This window comes from Papaver somniferum, chromosome 9 (genome assembly GCF_003573695.1).
Source record: "Papaver somniferum cultivar HN1 chromosome 9, ASM357369v1, whole genome shotgun sequence".
Taxonomy (NCBI): Eukaryota; Viridiplantae; Streptophyta; class Magnoliopsida; order Ranunculales; family Papaveraceae; genus Papaver; species Papaver somniferum.
The window spans coordinates 152,315,266-152,331,836 of NC_039366.1; the positions used below are offsets into that span (position 1 = coordinate 152,315,266).

A 16,571-nucleotide genomic window follows, 5' to 3' on the forward strand; every position below is an offset into this window, starting at 1 on the left:
CAATCTCAAAGTAACTAAAAAGGGAAAAATATGTGAAAATACTAATATTTTGATTTTCTTTCTCAATTTTATAGTTTACGAAGTATTAGGATGAATGGGATATGTTCTCCACTATTTTTATATTCATTGGTAGCATCACAAAGATTTGATTGCAATGTAAAAACTGATAGTAAGAGTAAGGAAGTTACTTACACATAAAACTTTCCATTTTTTATTTGAACATATCATTGTGAATTTCCGTTTCCAAAATGAATATTTTTCTCACATGAGCAAGTACATTAAATAATTTGTGCCAAAGAGATGTTACTTAGGTTAGGCGTGTGCAATACTAATCAATAATGACCTCTTTTTTTAAATTTTGTATTAGATAGTTTGTAGACTTTTAAATTTCATTTTCTAATTAGTAATATGAATGTACTGATCAATTATTAATTAATCATGATGTTTGATCTACGAACTTTCTTTATACGTAGTATAAAATTTCAGACTCCATTATTGCTAACGATAAGATGTTAGAATTTTGAATCGCATTTACTGATATTTTGAATTCCTGTTTTAATGGACTGTTTTATGGAACCACGTTTGGACTTTGGATGCTCTAATTATTACGTTCTATTTAGATATCAAGTCGTAAGGGGCCTATAATTGAAATTTTGAGTTGGTTTCAGTTAAGGCTATTGATTCAGGTGTCATAACTCCCCATTTTCCGGATTTCGTTTCAAAGTTCTGGAGGATTTGATTAGGAATCCACTAATTCTCGATAGATAATTTAACATAATCATCCAAAATTTATGTAACGGGTTAAATTCTAGTAATTTTTAATATAACATTTCTTTCTCAAAAAAAAAAGAAAAGAAGGACAATTACGTCATTTCAGTGTCCTCATCCAATGGATACGGTATCTCTTGAAGACCAAGTAAGTGATAGTCACGCACCCAAGTTTCCACATCATCTCTTGGAGACCAAGTAAAGTGAAGGCCACGTATCCAAATTTCCACATCATGTGTATACCATGTCCACGCAGCGTTAGATGGACGCTGTGTGGACATGGTAGGCGATATTATTTTTTCTTCAATTCAAGGTTTGTTCTACCTTTCTTTCTATCTAATTGTATCTTTTTTGGGGTTTGATTTCAGATCATTTTTTTTTTGTCTAAACCCTAACTTTTTGAAGCAGAAATAGTTCAATTGATACAATCTTTTCGACTTTCCTGTTTTGTTTTTGTTCATGATTTGTATATGATGATCGTTCATGTTATCTTCAGTTATTTATTAAATCGAATTATATCAACAGATGGATCCTATAGATTAGTGATACCATCTGTAGCTGATTTATTCAATTTCGTTAATCAGTTATCATAGATTCGTATGTTATCTGTATAGTTGCATCTATGGATTATGCTTAATTTCATCTGCAGAGCTGGTCTGGTTTTATTATATTATGTGTGGATGGAAATCATACTTACTGAAATTCTTCATCATGCTGATTTTGTATATTTTTTCTTGATTCAACATCAATTTCACGAGGTTTTTAATACAGAACCGTTCTCTTGTTGGTATTAAGTTTTTTTTTGTTTTTTTCTTTTCTTTTCTTTGTCTGTTCACTTTTCTCTATTTTATTCCAGTTTTCCATGATATTTAGTTGAATAAGCAAAACCTGTGATGTTATCTGCAACCATTCACGAATATAAATCATTGACATGTCTGTTAAGTACCTTTCTGAGCAGAATTTTTGGTGCAATTGCTTGTATCACTTTTTCGTTCTTAGAGATTTTATTTGCTTTTTATTCTAAGATGTGCTTATATTGTACTTCTGATGGATACTCAGTTTCTTGCTAATAACTCAATATGGGAAAGGAGAAGGTTCACATCAACATTGTTGTCATTGGACATGTTGACTCTGGGAAATCAACCACCACCGGTCACTTGATCTACAAGCTTGGAGGTATTGACAAGCGTGTGATTGAGAGGTTCGAGAAAGAGGCTGCTGAGATGAACAAGAGGTCATTCAAGTACGCATGGGTTCTTGACAAGCTTAAGGCTGAACGTGAGCGTGGTATTACTATTGATATTGCCTTGTGGAAGTTTGAGACCACCAAGTACTACTGCACAGTTATTGATGCTCCTGGACATCGTGATTTTATTAAGAACATGATTACTGGTACCTCTCAAGCCGATTGTGCTGTACTTATTATTGACTCCACCACTGGAGGTTTTGAGGCTGGTATATCCAAGGATGGCCAGACTCGTGAGCACGCCCTTCTTGCTTTCACACTTGGTGTCAAGCAGATGATCTGCTGCTGTAACAAGGTATACTAGTTTCAAATACTATCTTGTTTGTATAAGCTAGTTTCCAAATATCTTTATCTGCATTTTTGTACGATACCAACTAATATTTTTCATTTTTTATTAATTTTAGATGGATGCCACCACCCCCAAGTACTCGAAGGCTAGATATGATGAAATTGTGAAGGAGGTCTCATCTTACTTGAAGAAGGTTGGGTACAACCCAGACAAAATTGCCTTTGTTCCCATCTCTGGATTTGAGGGAGACAACATGATTGAGAGGTCCACCAACCTTGACTGGTACAAGGGACCAACTCTTCTTGAGGCTCTTGACAATATCTCTGAGCCAAAGAGGCCCTCAGACAAGCCCCTCCGACTCCCACTTCAGGATGTTTACAAGATTGGAGGTATTGGAACTGTGCCAGTGGGACGTGTTGAAACTGGTTTCATCAAGCCTGGAATGGTTGTCACTTTTGGACCCACTGGGTTGACTACTGAAGTTAAGTCCGTGGAGATGCACCACGAGGCTCTCCAAGAAGCTCTTCCAGGTGACAATGTCGGGTTCAACGTTAAGAATGTTGCTGTTAAGGATCTCAAGCGTGGTTTCGTGGCTTCCAACTCCAAGGATGACCCTGCCAGGGAAGCAGCCAACTTCACCTCCCAGGTCATCATCATGAACCACCCCGGTCAAATTGGTAATGGTTATGCCCCAGTCCTTGACTGTCACACTTCTCACATTGCTGTTAAGTTTGCCGAAATCCTCACCAAGATCGATAGGCGATCTGGAAAGGAGCTTGAGAAGGAGCCTAAGTTCTTGAAGAATGGTGATGCTGGTATTATTAAGATGCTTCCAACCAAGCCCATGGTTGTGGAGACCTTCTCTCAGTACCCACCTCTTGGACGATTCGCTGTGAGGGACATGAGGCAGACAGTTGCTGTTGGTGTTATTAAGGAAGTTGAGAAGAAAGACCCATCAGGTGCCAAGGTCACCAAGTCTGCTGCCAAGAAGAAATGAAGTGTGCGCTTGGGTAGAGGGGTGAGAGCAGTCGGAGGGAGGAACGGTCTTGTTTTCATTAGTAGGGATATGTTTTTATATAATCGTGTTTTGTGGTCTGCTTTGATCTGTTGTCATTGCAGTCTTCTCTCTTGTTTTGTCTTCATTATGTCAGGCATTCAATTGCAAACTTGGGTGCTTGACAGGCGGTGGCAAGATGTTTAGGGTTTCAGTTCAAGTGTCTTTTAGAACATATTATGGTTTGGGGCTTCTGATTTTTCAGTTAAATGTTTTGACTTCTTGTATCCCTTTTTCCATTCTAATGAAACAGTTCTATTATCACCAAGTTAACTTGCATAGTTTTTGGCTGATTTGTTTTTTGATTTTATACGTCTAGTTTTACTTTTTATTGCATACGAGGATATTTTCGTTTCACTTGTAGTGCAGGAATTTCATGTATATCTGAATTAATGCTGGTATTTCTAAGGTTTATATGAAAGTACTGGCCAGTTGGAAAGACTTTTTGGAAGGTTTGTTTGCTTCGTTGTTGTTCGTTGTTTGAGAGGGAGGGAATGTTGGAATTCTTTGCAACTTCGGTGATAAAATTTATGTGATATCTAGATTTATGAGACCACCAGTGGAAATGAATTCTTTCCATGGTAAGTGCGATTAATGAATTTCTCATCCGACCCTTTTATTTGAAGCTACCGACCAGTTTCACCCATGGTGGCGTCATGAAGGGATTGGATATCTCATCATACAAGTGAAGCTATCACTTCTTGGGGACTAAAGTTAAACCCCACTAATTCATTATAGTTAAACTTTTTCTAATTTGAATTCTTATCTGCTTTTTTAAGCTGAACTTTTTCGAATTTGAATTCACATCTGTTTCTTTCAATTTGAAAGAAAAACATTCAAGTCAAAGTTCATTTGAAGCGTTCTGATTAACCATTTGAATCTCCGTCATCATCTTCAAGCACATGCAAAAGTATCCTGTAAGTACGCTTATCAACGAGATCCTTCTCCTGAATCTCTTTCAACAGCCTCGTGGCTTCTCCGACCTTCTCTTGTCTGCAGATCTCATCCAATATTGTCCTGTATGTAATGAACTCTGTAGTCCTCCTCTTTTCGTTCATTCCCACCAAATTTTAACAGCCTCTTCGGTCTCCCCAACAATTGCCAAACTATTAGCGAGAGAATGTAAGCCTTGCCATCCGGAATAAACCTTTTATCCATCATTTCCTGATACAACTCCTTGGCATTTTCCGTGCTTCCTTGACAACATAATCATATGATTTAGAATCTGGACGACACTGAAACGTCACACCCACAAAGAACATATCCCTTAATCATAGCATTTAAGGAGAAAATATCTGGTTCAATTCCGTCATCAACCATTTGCTTGAACAGGCATCTGATATTCTCCATATTCATGTGATTTATATATGAATTGCTTCTTTTACTCAAAAACACCGTGAACAGCAAATTGTAACTTCTAATGGAAGGCCTATGATTAGGATCACTGCTTTTCTTCATATGATTGTAAACTTCAACTGCTCTCGATAATTTCTTATTTACAATGTACAGGTATATAATTGTACTAAAAAGACCCTCAGAACCAATAGCTGGAAAGGCAAGTACCTGGCTAGCAACGTCATCCATTTCGTCGCACAATTTTGCCGTACCAAGCTTTTTTATTGTAATATGGTAAGTGGAGGCGTTGTGTCTGAACCGTGGTTGTTTCGAGGCATACTTGAAAAGTTCAAGACATGCTCGAGGATCTTTCTGTAGAGTTATGGTTCTGCAGAGATCTTCTGAATCGAATCTTGGTGGGAGCTCAGATACAATTTGCTCAGTTTGAGCTGCAGTAAGAGGAGGCCCATCCGCACATTTGGACTTCTTGTGTTTTCTATTATACTGAGAAACTTTAGTGCTTAAAGTTCGTTGAGGTAGTGAATACAAAGAACATATAGAACATTCCGAGTACTTAGAAACAGAGTATGTGTTTGGAGGTATTGGATTTGGGGTGAAAAGGTTGGGTTTCTTCAATCTGTATCATTGAGACTAGAAATTAAACATGCGAACGGAGAATAATTGGCACCTGGAACTAGATATCTAGATGCATAGTGGGTTATGGTTTTCGATGTAGGGTACAAACCATGAGATGATAACTTAATAGGAAGCTGATTCACAAGATTTTGGCTGAAGGAGAGATACAAGAACTTGTTTCTGCGAAACGGAATCATATTAACAAACTTTCATCAAGATCCGAAGGGTGAAAATGGTGCTGCATTGCAGGAGAAAGCCAATAATGTTTAATAAGCTTTAGTTGCTGCAAGTACGAAAAGAGAAGAAAATCGTTATCAGATCCATTCTAGAAACAGAATATCAAAACATTGTAAACGGTAAGCAAACATACGATATCTAAGACACTAACTCAATTTGGGTCAGGAGGTAAATTAATTGTGGCATTTCGACCTTTTTTTTAGGAAAAAGAGGTTTCCCTCGTATCATAGATAAATAGGATCCATTTTTCTCCTTGTGGCATTTCGACGAACACGTACATAGCAGAGTATTCTTGTTAGCATGATGCTCGCTCGTTAGGATACCTACTCCTTCAACTCATACTGTTTATGGATTCAGTAAATTTAATTCATAACTTCGCACTACACTTCTACCATTCTATAAATTTAAATTAGAACTATTTTGTAAGCAAATTATTGTATCACCTAAGATATCAGAGCTCAGCGAATCTTCTTCCAAGTGAGATGAGAGAATTACGGCTTCAAGTGTCACACCCTTGACCCTCCCGAGATTAAATTAAACTGAGATTACATGTGGGAATGTTATGCCCATAGAGTCTGCTATAACAATAGAACTTATAGGTATGGGAATTACATCATCCCACACTGTTGTTGCGAGTTTTCCTACAGAGTAATCATCTGCCGCTCGATTTGCCAGACCGTCCGCTGCTTGATTTCCTTCTCTGTAGACGGGTCTAATGGTATATTGCTGAATTTGGGTAAACCTATACTTGATTTCTGCGATCCGGTTAGAAATATACCATGGAGCTTCAGCGTCCGTGGTTAGAAATCTCGTTAAGTTCTCTGAGTCTGTTTCAAATTGAACTTTTGGCCATCCCCGTTCCATTGCCGTTCTTGATGCGATGAACATGGCCCAAATTTCCGCTGCAAGTGCAGTGGTGATACCCAGTGGTTGTAAGATTGCTAAGATTGTAGCGGCCTCCTCGTTTCGACATACAACACCGGCTCCCGCTATTCCAGGATATCTCCTTGCCGCTTCGTCTGTGTTAATTTTGATCCAATCTAAGTGGGGTTTGATCCATCCCACAAAGATGGTTGTTGTTGCTAGTGTCGTTTACGCTGAGTTCGGATAAGGTTGCATCCCAGGAAGTACTGGAGGTAGGTGGTTTTGAGCCCAGATATATTCATGTTGGAGTTTAATGGCCATCTGCGTTATATTCGTCGAATTTGGCAGTTGCTGGCGATAGACTACGTCGTTCCTAGCTATCCATAAGGACCAAAGAAGGAAGCAAAAGGATGTGGTGACTGGGGCAGGAGCTTTTGTTTTGAGGAGTAGGGAGACTGTCGTCTGATGGGGTAATGAGGTGGGTATATTATGAGTAGGGTTTTGGTTGTTAGTGAGATGAGCTAGTAGGAGGTTCCAAGAATCAATGGCTGTTTGAAAATGAAGCAGAATGTGACTGGAAGTTTCAGGGCTAGAACTGCATTGAGGACATGGGTTGGAGTTGGTGAGTTGGATGCGGTTGAGAATGTTGAGGGTTGGTAAACCCTCATTAATTGCTTTCCACAAGAAAAGCTGTAATTTTGGAGGACACGAAAGTGTCCAAAGGAAGGTAGTTGGTGGAAGAGGGTTCTGATGGGTTTGTGCAGAGTCGTTGATGAGGCGGTTATATCCTGATGCCGTCATATATTTTCCGCTTTTGGTAAAAGGCCAAATGATCTTGTCGGGTTGGTTTTTCTGTGGGATGGGAATGCTGACGATTCGTTGAACTATGGGTTGGGGAAGTAGATTCAGCCTATCATGATTCCAGTTCCTTGTTGACGGGTCGATGATGTTAGCAACTGATTGAATGGGATATCATAAGACTGGGTTAATGTTGTTATTGAATTGTGGAATCCAGTTTGATTGAATAGGGGTGTTTACTCCGTCTCCAATTTGATGGAAGAGATGATGTTTAAAGGTTGGTATGAGCGATGCCAATTGTCTCCATTGTGGACTGGGAGATGACGGAAGAGGAGGGATGTTTTCTAAAATGGGTGTATGTTTGAGGTATTTTGCATTATATAATGTGGCTAGAATGGAGGTAGGCTTTTCGTGAATGTTCCATATTTGTTTCATGAGAAGTGCTTTGTTGTGCTCCTTGATGCTTCTGATGCCTAGCCCTCCCTGAACTTTGGGTTTGTATAGCTTGTCCCTTCCTAGTGGGTGGAGCTTCTTGATGGAAGAGTCATGACCCCAGAAGAAATTTGTTGTAATACGATCTATTTTTTTGTGGATGTGTGAAGGAAGGGCTTGTGTCTGCATGAGGTGATTGGCTGTAGGAGTAAGGGACGATTTTATGAGCGCGAATCTGCCAGCTTGGTTTAGGCACTTAGTCATCCAACCTTTTGCCTTTCGAGTTAGGCGCCGAAGGATTGGGGCAAATATGTGGCTAGAAGATATCTCATGTTTAAAAATTGTACTCCTAGATAGGTGGGGTACAATTTAGTTCATCTAGTTGGTGGTGTTGGCATATTGAAGCCTTATTTTAGTTCATCTAGTTGGTGGTGTTCTAGCTTCGGATGATGGACCCTCGCGAGATTTATGCCCTCTTTCAACTTTCAGTTGTGTGATTACAAAACACTGTACTATACCCACTCTAAAAAAAAACCCTCTCTCATCTGATTTTTGCTCTGCAAATCGGTCATTGCTGATTCGTTAACCTTTGTTCTTTCATTACTGAAAATCACACAGATCCCATCACAAGATTACTATGATTACCTTTCTTTGATCTCATAAACTTTAAAAGGATTCTTACATTCTTCAAGGAAATTCATTCAAAGAAACTACCAAAATACATCAACATAAAAACAGATCAGTAAACCTAGCATACTCTAATCACTTCCTTCACCCCTAGCCTTCAACTTCACCTTCTCTGATATTCCTGAGTAACCTGATCTTACCCTTTTCTTTTTCTTAGAATGAAGCCTGCCTTCAACAACACTCTTACTACGAGTTCGAGAAGAAATAGCATCGGAAGCACTTGCATCAACTCGCTCTGCAGTAGAAACTTTTATTTTGCAACCCAAATCAAACCCAGACGGCGGCGGAAAAGAAGAACAGGGGCAAACTTCTGGAAAAGCTTCATTATGAGCAGCATTCAAACTTCGATCAATAATAACATGATGCCTGCACCCTACACCAGCAGAGGAACCAACATAACTAGTAACAATGGGAAACAAGGAAGACAAATAAAAACGAGAATGACCACCAACAAAGTAATCAAAATGAGCATGCAAGTCCCTCCCAACTTTATTGAATTGAAATCCGTATTCTACAGTGCCAAGGGATTCAAATTTCCCTGCGGGATAAGTTTCATCAAAACCAACAAATCCATACTGATTATCGCTAGAATCAGTACTCATCTCAGTTTCACTAATTTCGATTGGTGGCTCAGGAGGGGAGGGGAGACCACACGAACACTGCTTTCACTCTCATCTCAAATCACCATGGTTGGAAAGCCCTGGATTAGACATCTTAATCAAATTCTCTACTTTCTGGAAGTAAACTCTTCATAGGAAAAAAAGCCAATTTATAGGATGAAGGAAGCTTTAATTTTCATTGTTAATATCATCACCATAAATGTGAGGCAAATCAATCGATTCATAGGAGAATTTAATGCTCAATACCAACCCAGTTTGTTGATTTCTGAATTCAGGAAAGTGTACGGTCACACGCAACACTTGATGATTTCTGCATTAACTAGCTTCGGTTACTCAGAAAACTCAATGAATGTGTATCTGAATCGGCATGAAAAGTCCAACAATCCCGAGTCACCTGACTCAGGAAAACAACCAGGGTCATGGCTCCAAACGACTCCCTCTCAAAGGCTTGTTCCCCAAATTGTTGAGATTACAGGGTCCCATTTGGGTCTACATATTACTAAACACTGTGGTAATAGAATGAACACTATCAATACTACTGTGAGCCACATTGTTACTAGCATCACCATTCAAAGACATGATTACGGGTCTAGTGCTTATCTGCTAAGTTGGGATAATTCTATGGTTGATCAATATTTTAACATTTATAGGGCTCAATTACACCTACTAAACTTCGTTCTCTTCACCGAGATTAATGCTGGGAAGAACAATCGATTCATTGTCTAATTAATGATCCATTACCTGTTCATCTGCATGATGAATTGTGTTAAACAACACAAGTTGTGCACGCAATTGATTATTCAGACCCCATTAACTTAAAATCGGCTCGACTGGATTCTAAATAGGCAAACACACTGGAGTGAGTGAATCGGTGGCAAACAACTACAAGCCAAAACCGTACCATTCAACGGTAACAAATCAACGGTATACTGGGCATTATACTGTCATGGCAACACAACCCAATAGTGAATGCATCCGAAAATGCCGGTCCTTTGGATTTACTAACAAAACAAAGCTGAATGGAAAAAGGAAAATGTTATAAAATTTGGCATCTGGTGGTCAGATTGAGGGAACTGATTGTCTAATGTCCCGGAATTATGATACACTATCAACCACAAAAATTCTTGTGGACTTGACACGTTTTGATCTAAACAAAACAAAACCAACATTGATGCTTAGCATTATTAACATCAAACATATACTAAATCCCCACAGTGAATATGGTCACAGGGATACTAAAAAAAAATATAGAATCAATGAAGTTGTAGGTGGTGAATCAATGAAGTTGAAGATGAGTATTGAGGCTCATGTCTCTCATTGAAGCATGAAAGTTCATGCCGCAAGAACTTTTGACTGAGAATATTGTCTCTCAGAGCATATGCAGATGTACAATCTCTCAACTGAGACAACGGCATATCTCATGAATACTGAGCAATTTCAGTAATCACTTTTATATAGAATCGATCCATTGGACGACTCCTAGACAGCTTGCCTGCTAGTATCGAGCGATAACGTCTTCAGGATGTAACAATGTTTTCCCTGACTATATAAAAGACATGTGTATAGAATCATTATGATTGGACGGCTCCTAGACATCTTGCCTGCTGGTATAGAGCGATAACGTCTTCAGGATGCGACAACGTGTTTTCCCTGACTATACTATACTATACATAATAAATATGACATTTCAACAAGCTCATATCGCTCAATCTTGAATAATTAATGCTCTTAGACAGCATGCCTGCTAGTATAGAGCTATCAATTAATTATCTCTAATCGTTAACTGAATATTCAGCAATATTCTACGATTCTTCGTAATATTTCGTCACTTCAATTTGTGGTTCTTCCCAACAGAATTCCACGGGTTAGTGATAAATATTCAACGTGCGGGCATCTGAGCCGCTATCGAGTAAGCCCCGACCAAAATGGTGCAAGTGTACTCAGCAACAATGCACAAACGAGCAACTAAATGCACGGACGAGCATTCCAAAACACGAAGGAACGATGAACCTATGCAAAATAGGAAGAAAATAATAAATAATAAAATATTAATTGAGGTGCCAGGGGACTGGGCCCACCGGCCGGCCGGTCGTGTCGTGGCCAATCCCACGACCAGTTTTATATTTTATCATATTTTTATTATTTTCCTTGATCTCATGAAAATCTCTTCATTTGAGCAAATATCCTTCGTTTCATGAAAACTCCTTAAATTCATGAAATTTCCTTCAAGTCATGAAAAATAATATAAAATTAGGGAAACTCGTGGGACTGGACCCTAGCCGTCCGGTCATTGCCTAGCCGGTCCCACACGCCCCTTACTTTATTATTATTATTTTTTATGTTTCCCTCATCTCATGGAAACTCCATGATTTCAACAAATTCCTTGGTTTCAACAAACCTCTTGATTTTATGATATTTCCCTAAAATCATGAAAAATATTATAAAATTGGAAAAAGTGCCTTGGGACGGTCTCTTTGGCCGGCCGACCATGCCTTGGCCATATCCGGTCCCATATCCGGTCTCACATCAGGGAAAATACATAAAATTGGGAAAAGTGGTGCGGGGCCGAGCTTGCTAGCTGTCCGGCCATGCCCTAGCCGTGGTCGGTCCCACACCTTGCAATCTCCTATTTTATTAATTATTTTTCATCATCTCATGAAGATTCCGTAGTTTCAGCGAAACCCTGAATCCTTCATATTTTCTCAAAATGTTGTTCAAACGCACATCAGAAAATATCGAAACTCTCAGGACTAAGATACGGACGTTATGGTGACACTGGCATGTCTCCTTGACCGACCAAGGCCAGCCCTAGGGCTTGCAAATAGCCGGTCCAAACTCTTCTCAAACAACTGGGAGTTTGCTCGAAAGGCCATCAGCTGGTCCCACGACCACCAAGAGCCGGTCCCATGACCCCTTGGTCGGCCCCTCATCTCTCCATAATCAGGTTTTACTACCTAACGCTCACACGAGCATTATTTTAATAAATGATTAAACCAGCATTTAATCATCCTTTCACCAACTGGCCTTCAGGAGACTTTGGTATTTTGCTCATCTAAGCATCTGGGCGTTACATGGTCGATTCGTTATCCCATGTAGCTGGTCCCTCCTTCACTCTGTGAGTGATTTTCAATAAATCATCAATTGATCAAAAATTAGGGTTTCGAATCCAGAGCTCTGCAAAAACATAATTCTGAGCAGATTCAAACACTAATAATTTTACGTTGATCCCATGATCAACACTTTTATTATGCTCGGCTGTCAGTATTAATACTTTATTTGGTCCTGCCACCAACATTTGCTCAGATGAGCAACATTTGCTCAGATGAGCAGCATTTGCTCAGACTAAGGAATATTGGTTCAACTATCAATATTCAACAATTCAGCAACATTTGCTCACCTTAAATTATCAACATTTATTCGACAATATACCTTTGTCTCAGCAGACTTGTTCAATTCATGAGTCTCAGAACATTTGCAAATCACGTTCGACTCAACAATACAAGGACTCATTGTCCCATAAAGTCAGCAACTGACTCCACAATCACGAGATGTCAATCGTGTCACATGGGGGATATCAATTAGGGTTTTGGTCTGGCGGTCTACCGCACGTGTGTTCATACACAATGAGAATGTGAGCAATTCGTGTAATCAGTTGGAGGAGTTAGCAAAGTAGTGGATGGGAAATCAACCAAGTCTCTGCACGATAAGAAACTGGTTTTGAAACGACATCCCGCTTCACCATTCTTTGACTTCAGTAACTGTCACACTTCATGGAATCAAGGTGTTTACAATTCCAGCAATACAAAAAGGCCTCTGAATCATGATTGAAACATACAAGAATTTCTCGACAAGTTCATACATACAATCTTTCGTCTACAGGAACTCATCGCCTGAGTAATCACTCTTAACTGAGTAAATTCAATCATTCAGAACTTTCTTACGTAGAAAACACAACACACCTACAATCTTTGATCACCATTGATCTCACGCATTTCTCAGCTTCCCTACTACAGATCAACCCATCCTCTCTTGTGATCGAATTGACTCTGGAACGACCATTGTCTTGGTTTAGGCCGGAGTCCTACAGATTGATCTCTCGAACTTAAAACACTCCCCTCTTGCAGTGCATCTGTGTGAGGTTGAGCATTTGATCGGTTCAAGGAGTCTCCTCCGCACGGTCATCTCCTCAATTCTGTATAAACCAGAAAATCGTTTTTCCCCATCTACAGATTGTCGACCACAGTGGGAGATCATTCTCTCGGTTGCAACTCACAATTTCATCAAAGATGGTCGATTATGGGGAGGTCTCAGAAACATCCAATCTCAATTTATTATCTCCCAGTACTGGCGAATTTCTTCCAATTGCTACTAAACTCGGCTGGCCTGGTCAAGCTCCCACAGAGGCTATCAACACTCAAAGCTCAACCACCATTGCTGATCTGATGAAAATCCTAAATGATGTAGTTACAAATCAAGCGGAAATTGTCAAGATACAAAACGAGGTGTTTTCCCTTTTGAAAGTTCTTACAGATCAGTTATCAAGGGAACCAACATATGATCACTCTAAAAAGAATGTTGTTGGAAATCCTTCTTATGTTACCACTGGTGTTGATTTCTCTTCTAAGATCCATACCTCCACCAGCGACGAAGGGAGACAAAGTCCGCACCCATGCTAAGCGCAAAAGGCTCCACCAATCTAGCTTGGACGTTTGTGAAAGCTCGGAACAATTATCAAGAATTCATAAAGAAGATCCGTCCATTTTGGCACGCTTCAATCAAGGCTCTTACGATGAAGGGATAATTCCGTTTTATAAATCCCTTTTGGAGGATTTACATTCTCAGATCGTAGACGAAGCAACTGAAAGATCGGCTGTTACTCTACTCAGCCAATCCGAGCCATTCCAGAATAAAGAAATTTGCAAGAGTATAAAGAAGAACGGGTATTCTTCCAATCCAAAACTCAACTTCCATCCTTCCATAAATGTTGTTTCTGAAGGAAGTAAAAGTAAACCCGAGGCAAAACAACACAGGCATGCTTCTCCAGTATCTCAGGCTCCTTCACAAAGAAAGGATAATCAAACCTGAAATGCACAAATGTCGACTCAGCGTCAACATAATGAAAAGACAGACCCGGACTTCCCTCTTCCCATTGAAAAAGTGATCGAGTTACTAGAAGTCTGGATCCAAGATGGTGCAATCAAATTTCCATACGTCGGTAAAAAGCCGACTGAAGAAGAAATGAAGAATCCTTGTTATTGTCGCTTTCATAGGTTCGTCAATTATCCAACAAGCGACTGCAATGTTTTGAAGCGCATCTTCAAGGAAAAGGTCGAATCAGGAGAACTTAACCTGGGGACTGAAGGGGTGCACATGGATCCTCTCTCAGTCGGGACTTTCTCTCTCTGAATAACCTGTCAAAGAAGTGGTTCATGGTTGAACATATATGTGAAATGTTCTATCCGTCGAAGGCACAAAGGAAAGACATGTTCACAACATTGATCGCATCGTGCCAAGGAGACGCCTGTCCATTTTCGGAAATACTCCCTGGGCCTTCAGCCACAGACAAGAAGATGCACGATCGTGGACTGCTTTCCATAGTCGATCTCAAAGGAAACAAATTTGGAAGAATGTTGATCCTCCATCAACATAATTCCACTGAAGACTCTTAGAGCCGCAAGCATCACTCGAAAATAAGCTACTCATGTTCCCATCTCAATCAAGAATCGTGAAGGAACGTTCAGAGATGCTTATGGCTAAATTACTCTCAAGATGAAAATAAGCTTAATCTAGACAAAAGCCAAGTTTTTCATAGTCAAGGAAGATCCAGGATATGACTTGATCCTCGGACGAACATGGATCCATGCTGAAAAGATGGCTACTGCCACAACGCCTTTGGTTTCACATCTCTCCAACGAAGAAGGTTCGATCCAGGGGATTTGCTGAGGGCTCCATCGTCATGACACTGGGAGGAATTTCTGATAAGGTTGAAACAAGAACCCGAAGGAGGTGCATTGACATTTATAAAAAATATTTTGCACTCAGGCAAGTCTTATTCCTCCTATGTCCATATCATATATTCTCCTACATGCTCTCCTAGCATGGGGACTCAATTCTGCTAAAAACTTAGCCGTTGCAAGACGTCACGAATGGATATCTTCACCATAACAATATTTTACCAAGTGGTCGCACCTCTTCGAATCGATCATCTCACTGGAATGTTCATTTTAGAGACGATATGCAATCATGACAAGGAATGTCTTGGATGTACTCCTGTTCCGTATTCAGGAATGTCCACCGCCGAATTATGAAAAAGTGCTGACGCATGTACGAGCATGAAATCTCACACATTGGAGGACTAATGAAGGAAAAGCCGAACCGAAGATATTCATGGCCACGAAGATCATGCCTAATAAGTTCTCTTAAGGGATCCGATGTTTTGACCCTCAAGCATCCGAAGTTTGAAGCAGGATTTTCTTAATTTACTCGTGTTTTGATCAATCCTTCCAAAACATATGCAATACTTGCATTCAGTAATTGAATCTCTTTCAGCAATCAACATCAATTTATTTAAATGAAAATCTTTATCAAACCAAAAGAAAATCCCTACAACTGTCAATCACCTACTTTTCCAAGGCCAGCGGAAAATCAAAAACCGCTCATCTCTCGGTGCCTTATTCGCCTTCAAATTGTACTCCCAATCAAAGAGTACACCTCATATAACGGCGCATATAGCTTCAGCACAAATATATTGACGATGACACACTGATTCAATACCAGCGCAATCAAAGTGTAACTAAATTACAATCGCTAATTCTTCACTATCCCATGATAAGACTTCTGAAGCAGATGCAACATCATTCATCCATGGATGGCACAAACTCCTTCAACATACACTGGGGACTTGATCTTATCGGAATTTTCAATCTGATGTGATTCCATGAAACTTCATCAACGGAACCTCTCTACATCACAAGCCTTGCACGACCAAGGAACTTTTTCTCCTCACATCCAGAATGGAGACTGCCGCTGTTATCTGCCACAACATCATCGATTCCCTGGCGAAGCCACTATAGAGAATTTTGGTTGAAATCCTAGTACACCTTCATCTTAAGAATGCTCAACTCACCAATCATTTCGTGCATATAAAGGAGGAGAAAAGACTATGTCGATAATCTAGCCTTTTCGGTCTCTGGAGCAGCTCCAACCATAGTATCGACATCAACAAGGATATGTGGAGGAACTCCATTCATAGTCTCAGCATCAACAATAACATAGAGAAAATTCAGTCGTGATCTCAGCTTCAACAACGGTCTCAGGAGCAACATCCTCATGACAGGGCTTCACCAACTAACCATTCTCTGAAGTGTTACACATGAAGCGGACTTCTCCAAGAACTAATGATTCATATCAAGATGTGTAGACATGATAACATGTTCACATGAAAGTCTTCCCAAAGCTTACACGACTGGCGGGCACAATTCAAAGTCTTCTACAAAATGTTCTCATAACCTCTACAAATGAGATACAACAAATTTCAGGCTATGGGTTTACAAAAACGTACCAATGGGTGAGGAATGAGACAATTCTTCCTCAACTAAATATGTT

General features: G+C 39.8%; 1 protein-coding gene and 1 pseudogene across 2 annotated transcripts; one reads left to right on the top strand and one right to left on the bottom strand.

The window, feature by feature from the left end:
• The first annotated feature begins 977 nt into the window (after positions 1-977).
• On the top strand, positions 978-3,628 carry LOC113310868 (elongation factor 1-alpha). 2 transcript variants are annotated; one of them, XM_026559681.1, is made up of 3 exons: positions 978-1,081; positions 1,828-2,309; positions 2,419-3,628. In XM_026559681.1, exons 2-3 carry the CDS (start codon positions 1,848-1,850, stop codon positions 3,298-3,300), a joined length of 1,344 nt encoding a protein of 447 aa, XP_026415466.1. In that variant the 5' UTR covers positions 978-1,081; positions 1,828-1,847; the 3' UTR covers positions 3,301-3,628. The 2 variants fall into 2 exon arrangements, with proteins under 2 accessions (XP_026415466.1, XP_026415467.1); XM_026559682.1 differs by lacking the exon at positions 978-1,081 and adding an exon at positions 1,165-1,705.
• A 503-nt stretch (positions 3,629-4,131) lies between these two features.
• On the bottom strand, positions 4,132-5,334 carry LOC113314352 (annotated as a pseudogene).
• Between the last annotated feature and the right edge of the window lie 11,237 nt (positions 5,335-16,571).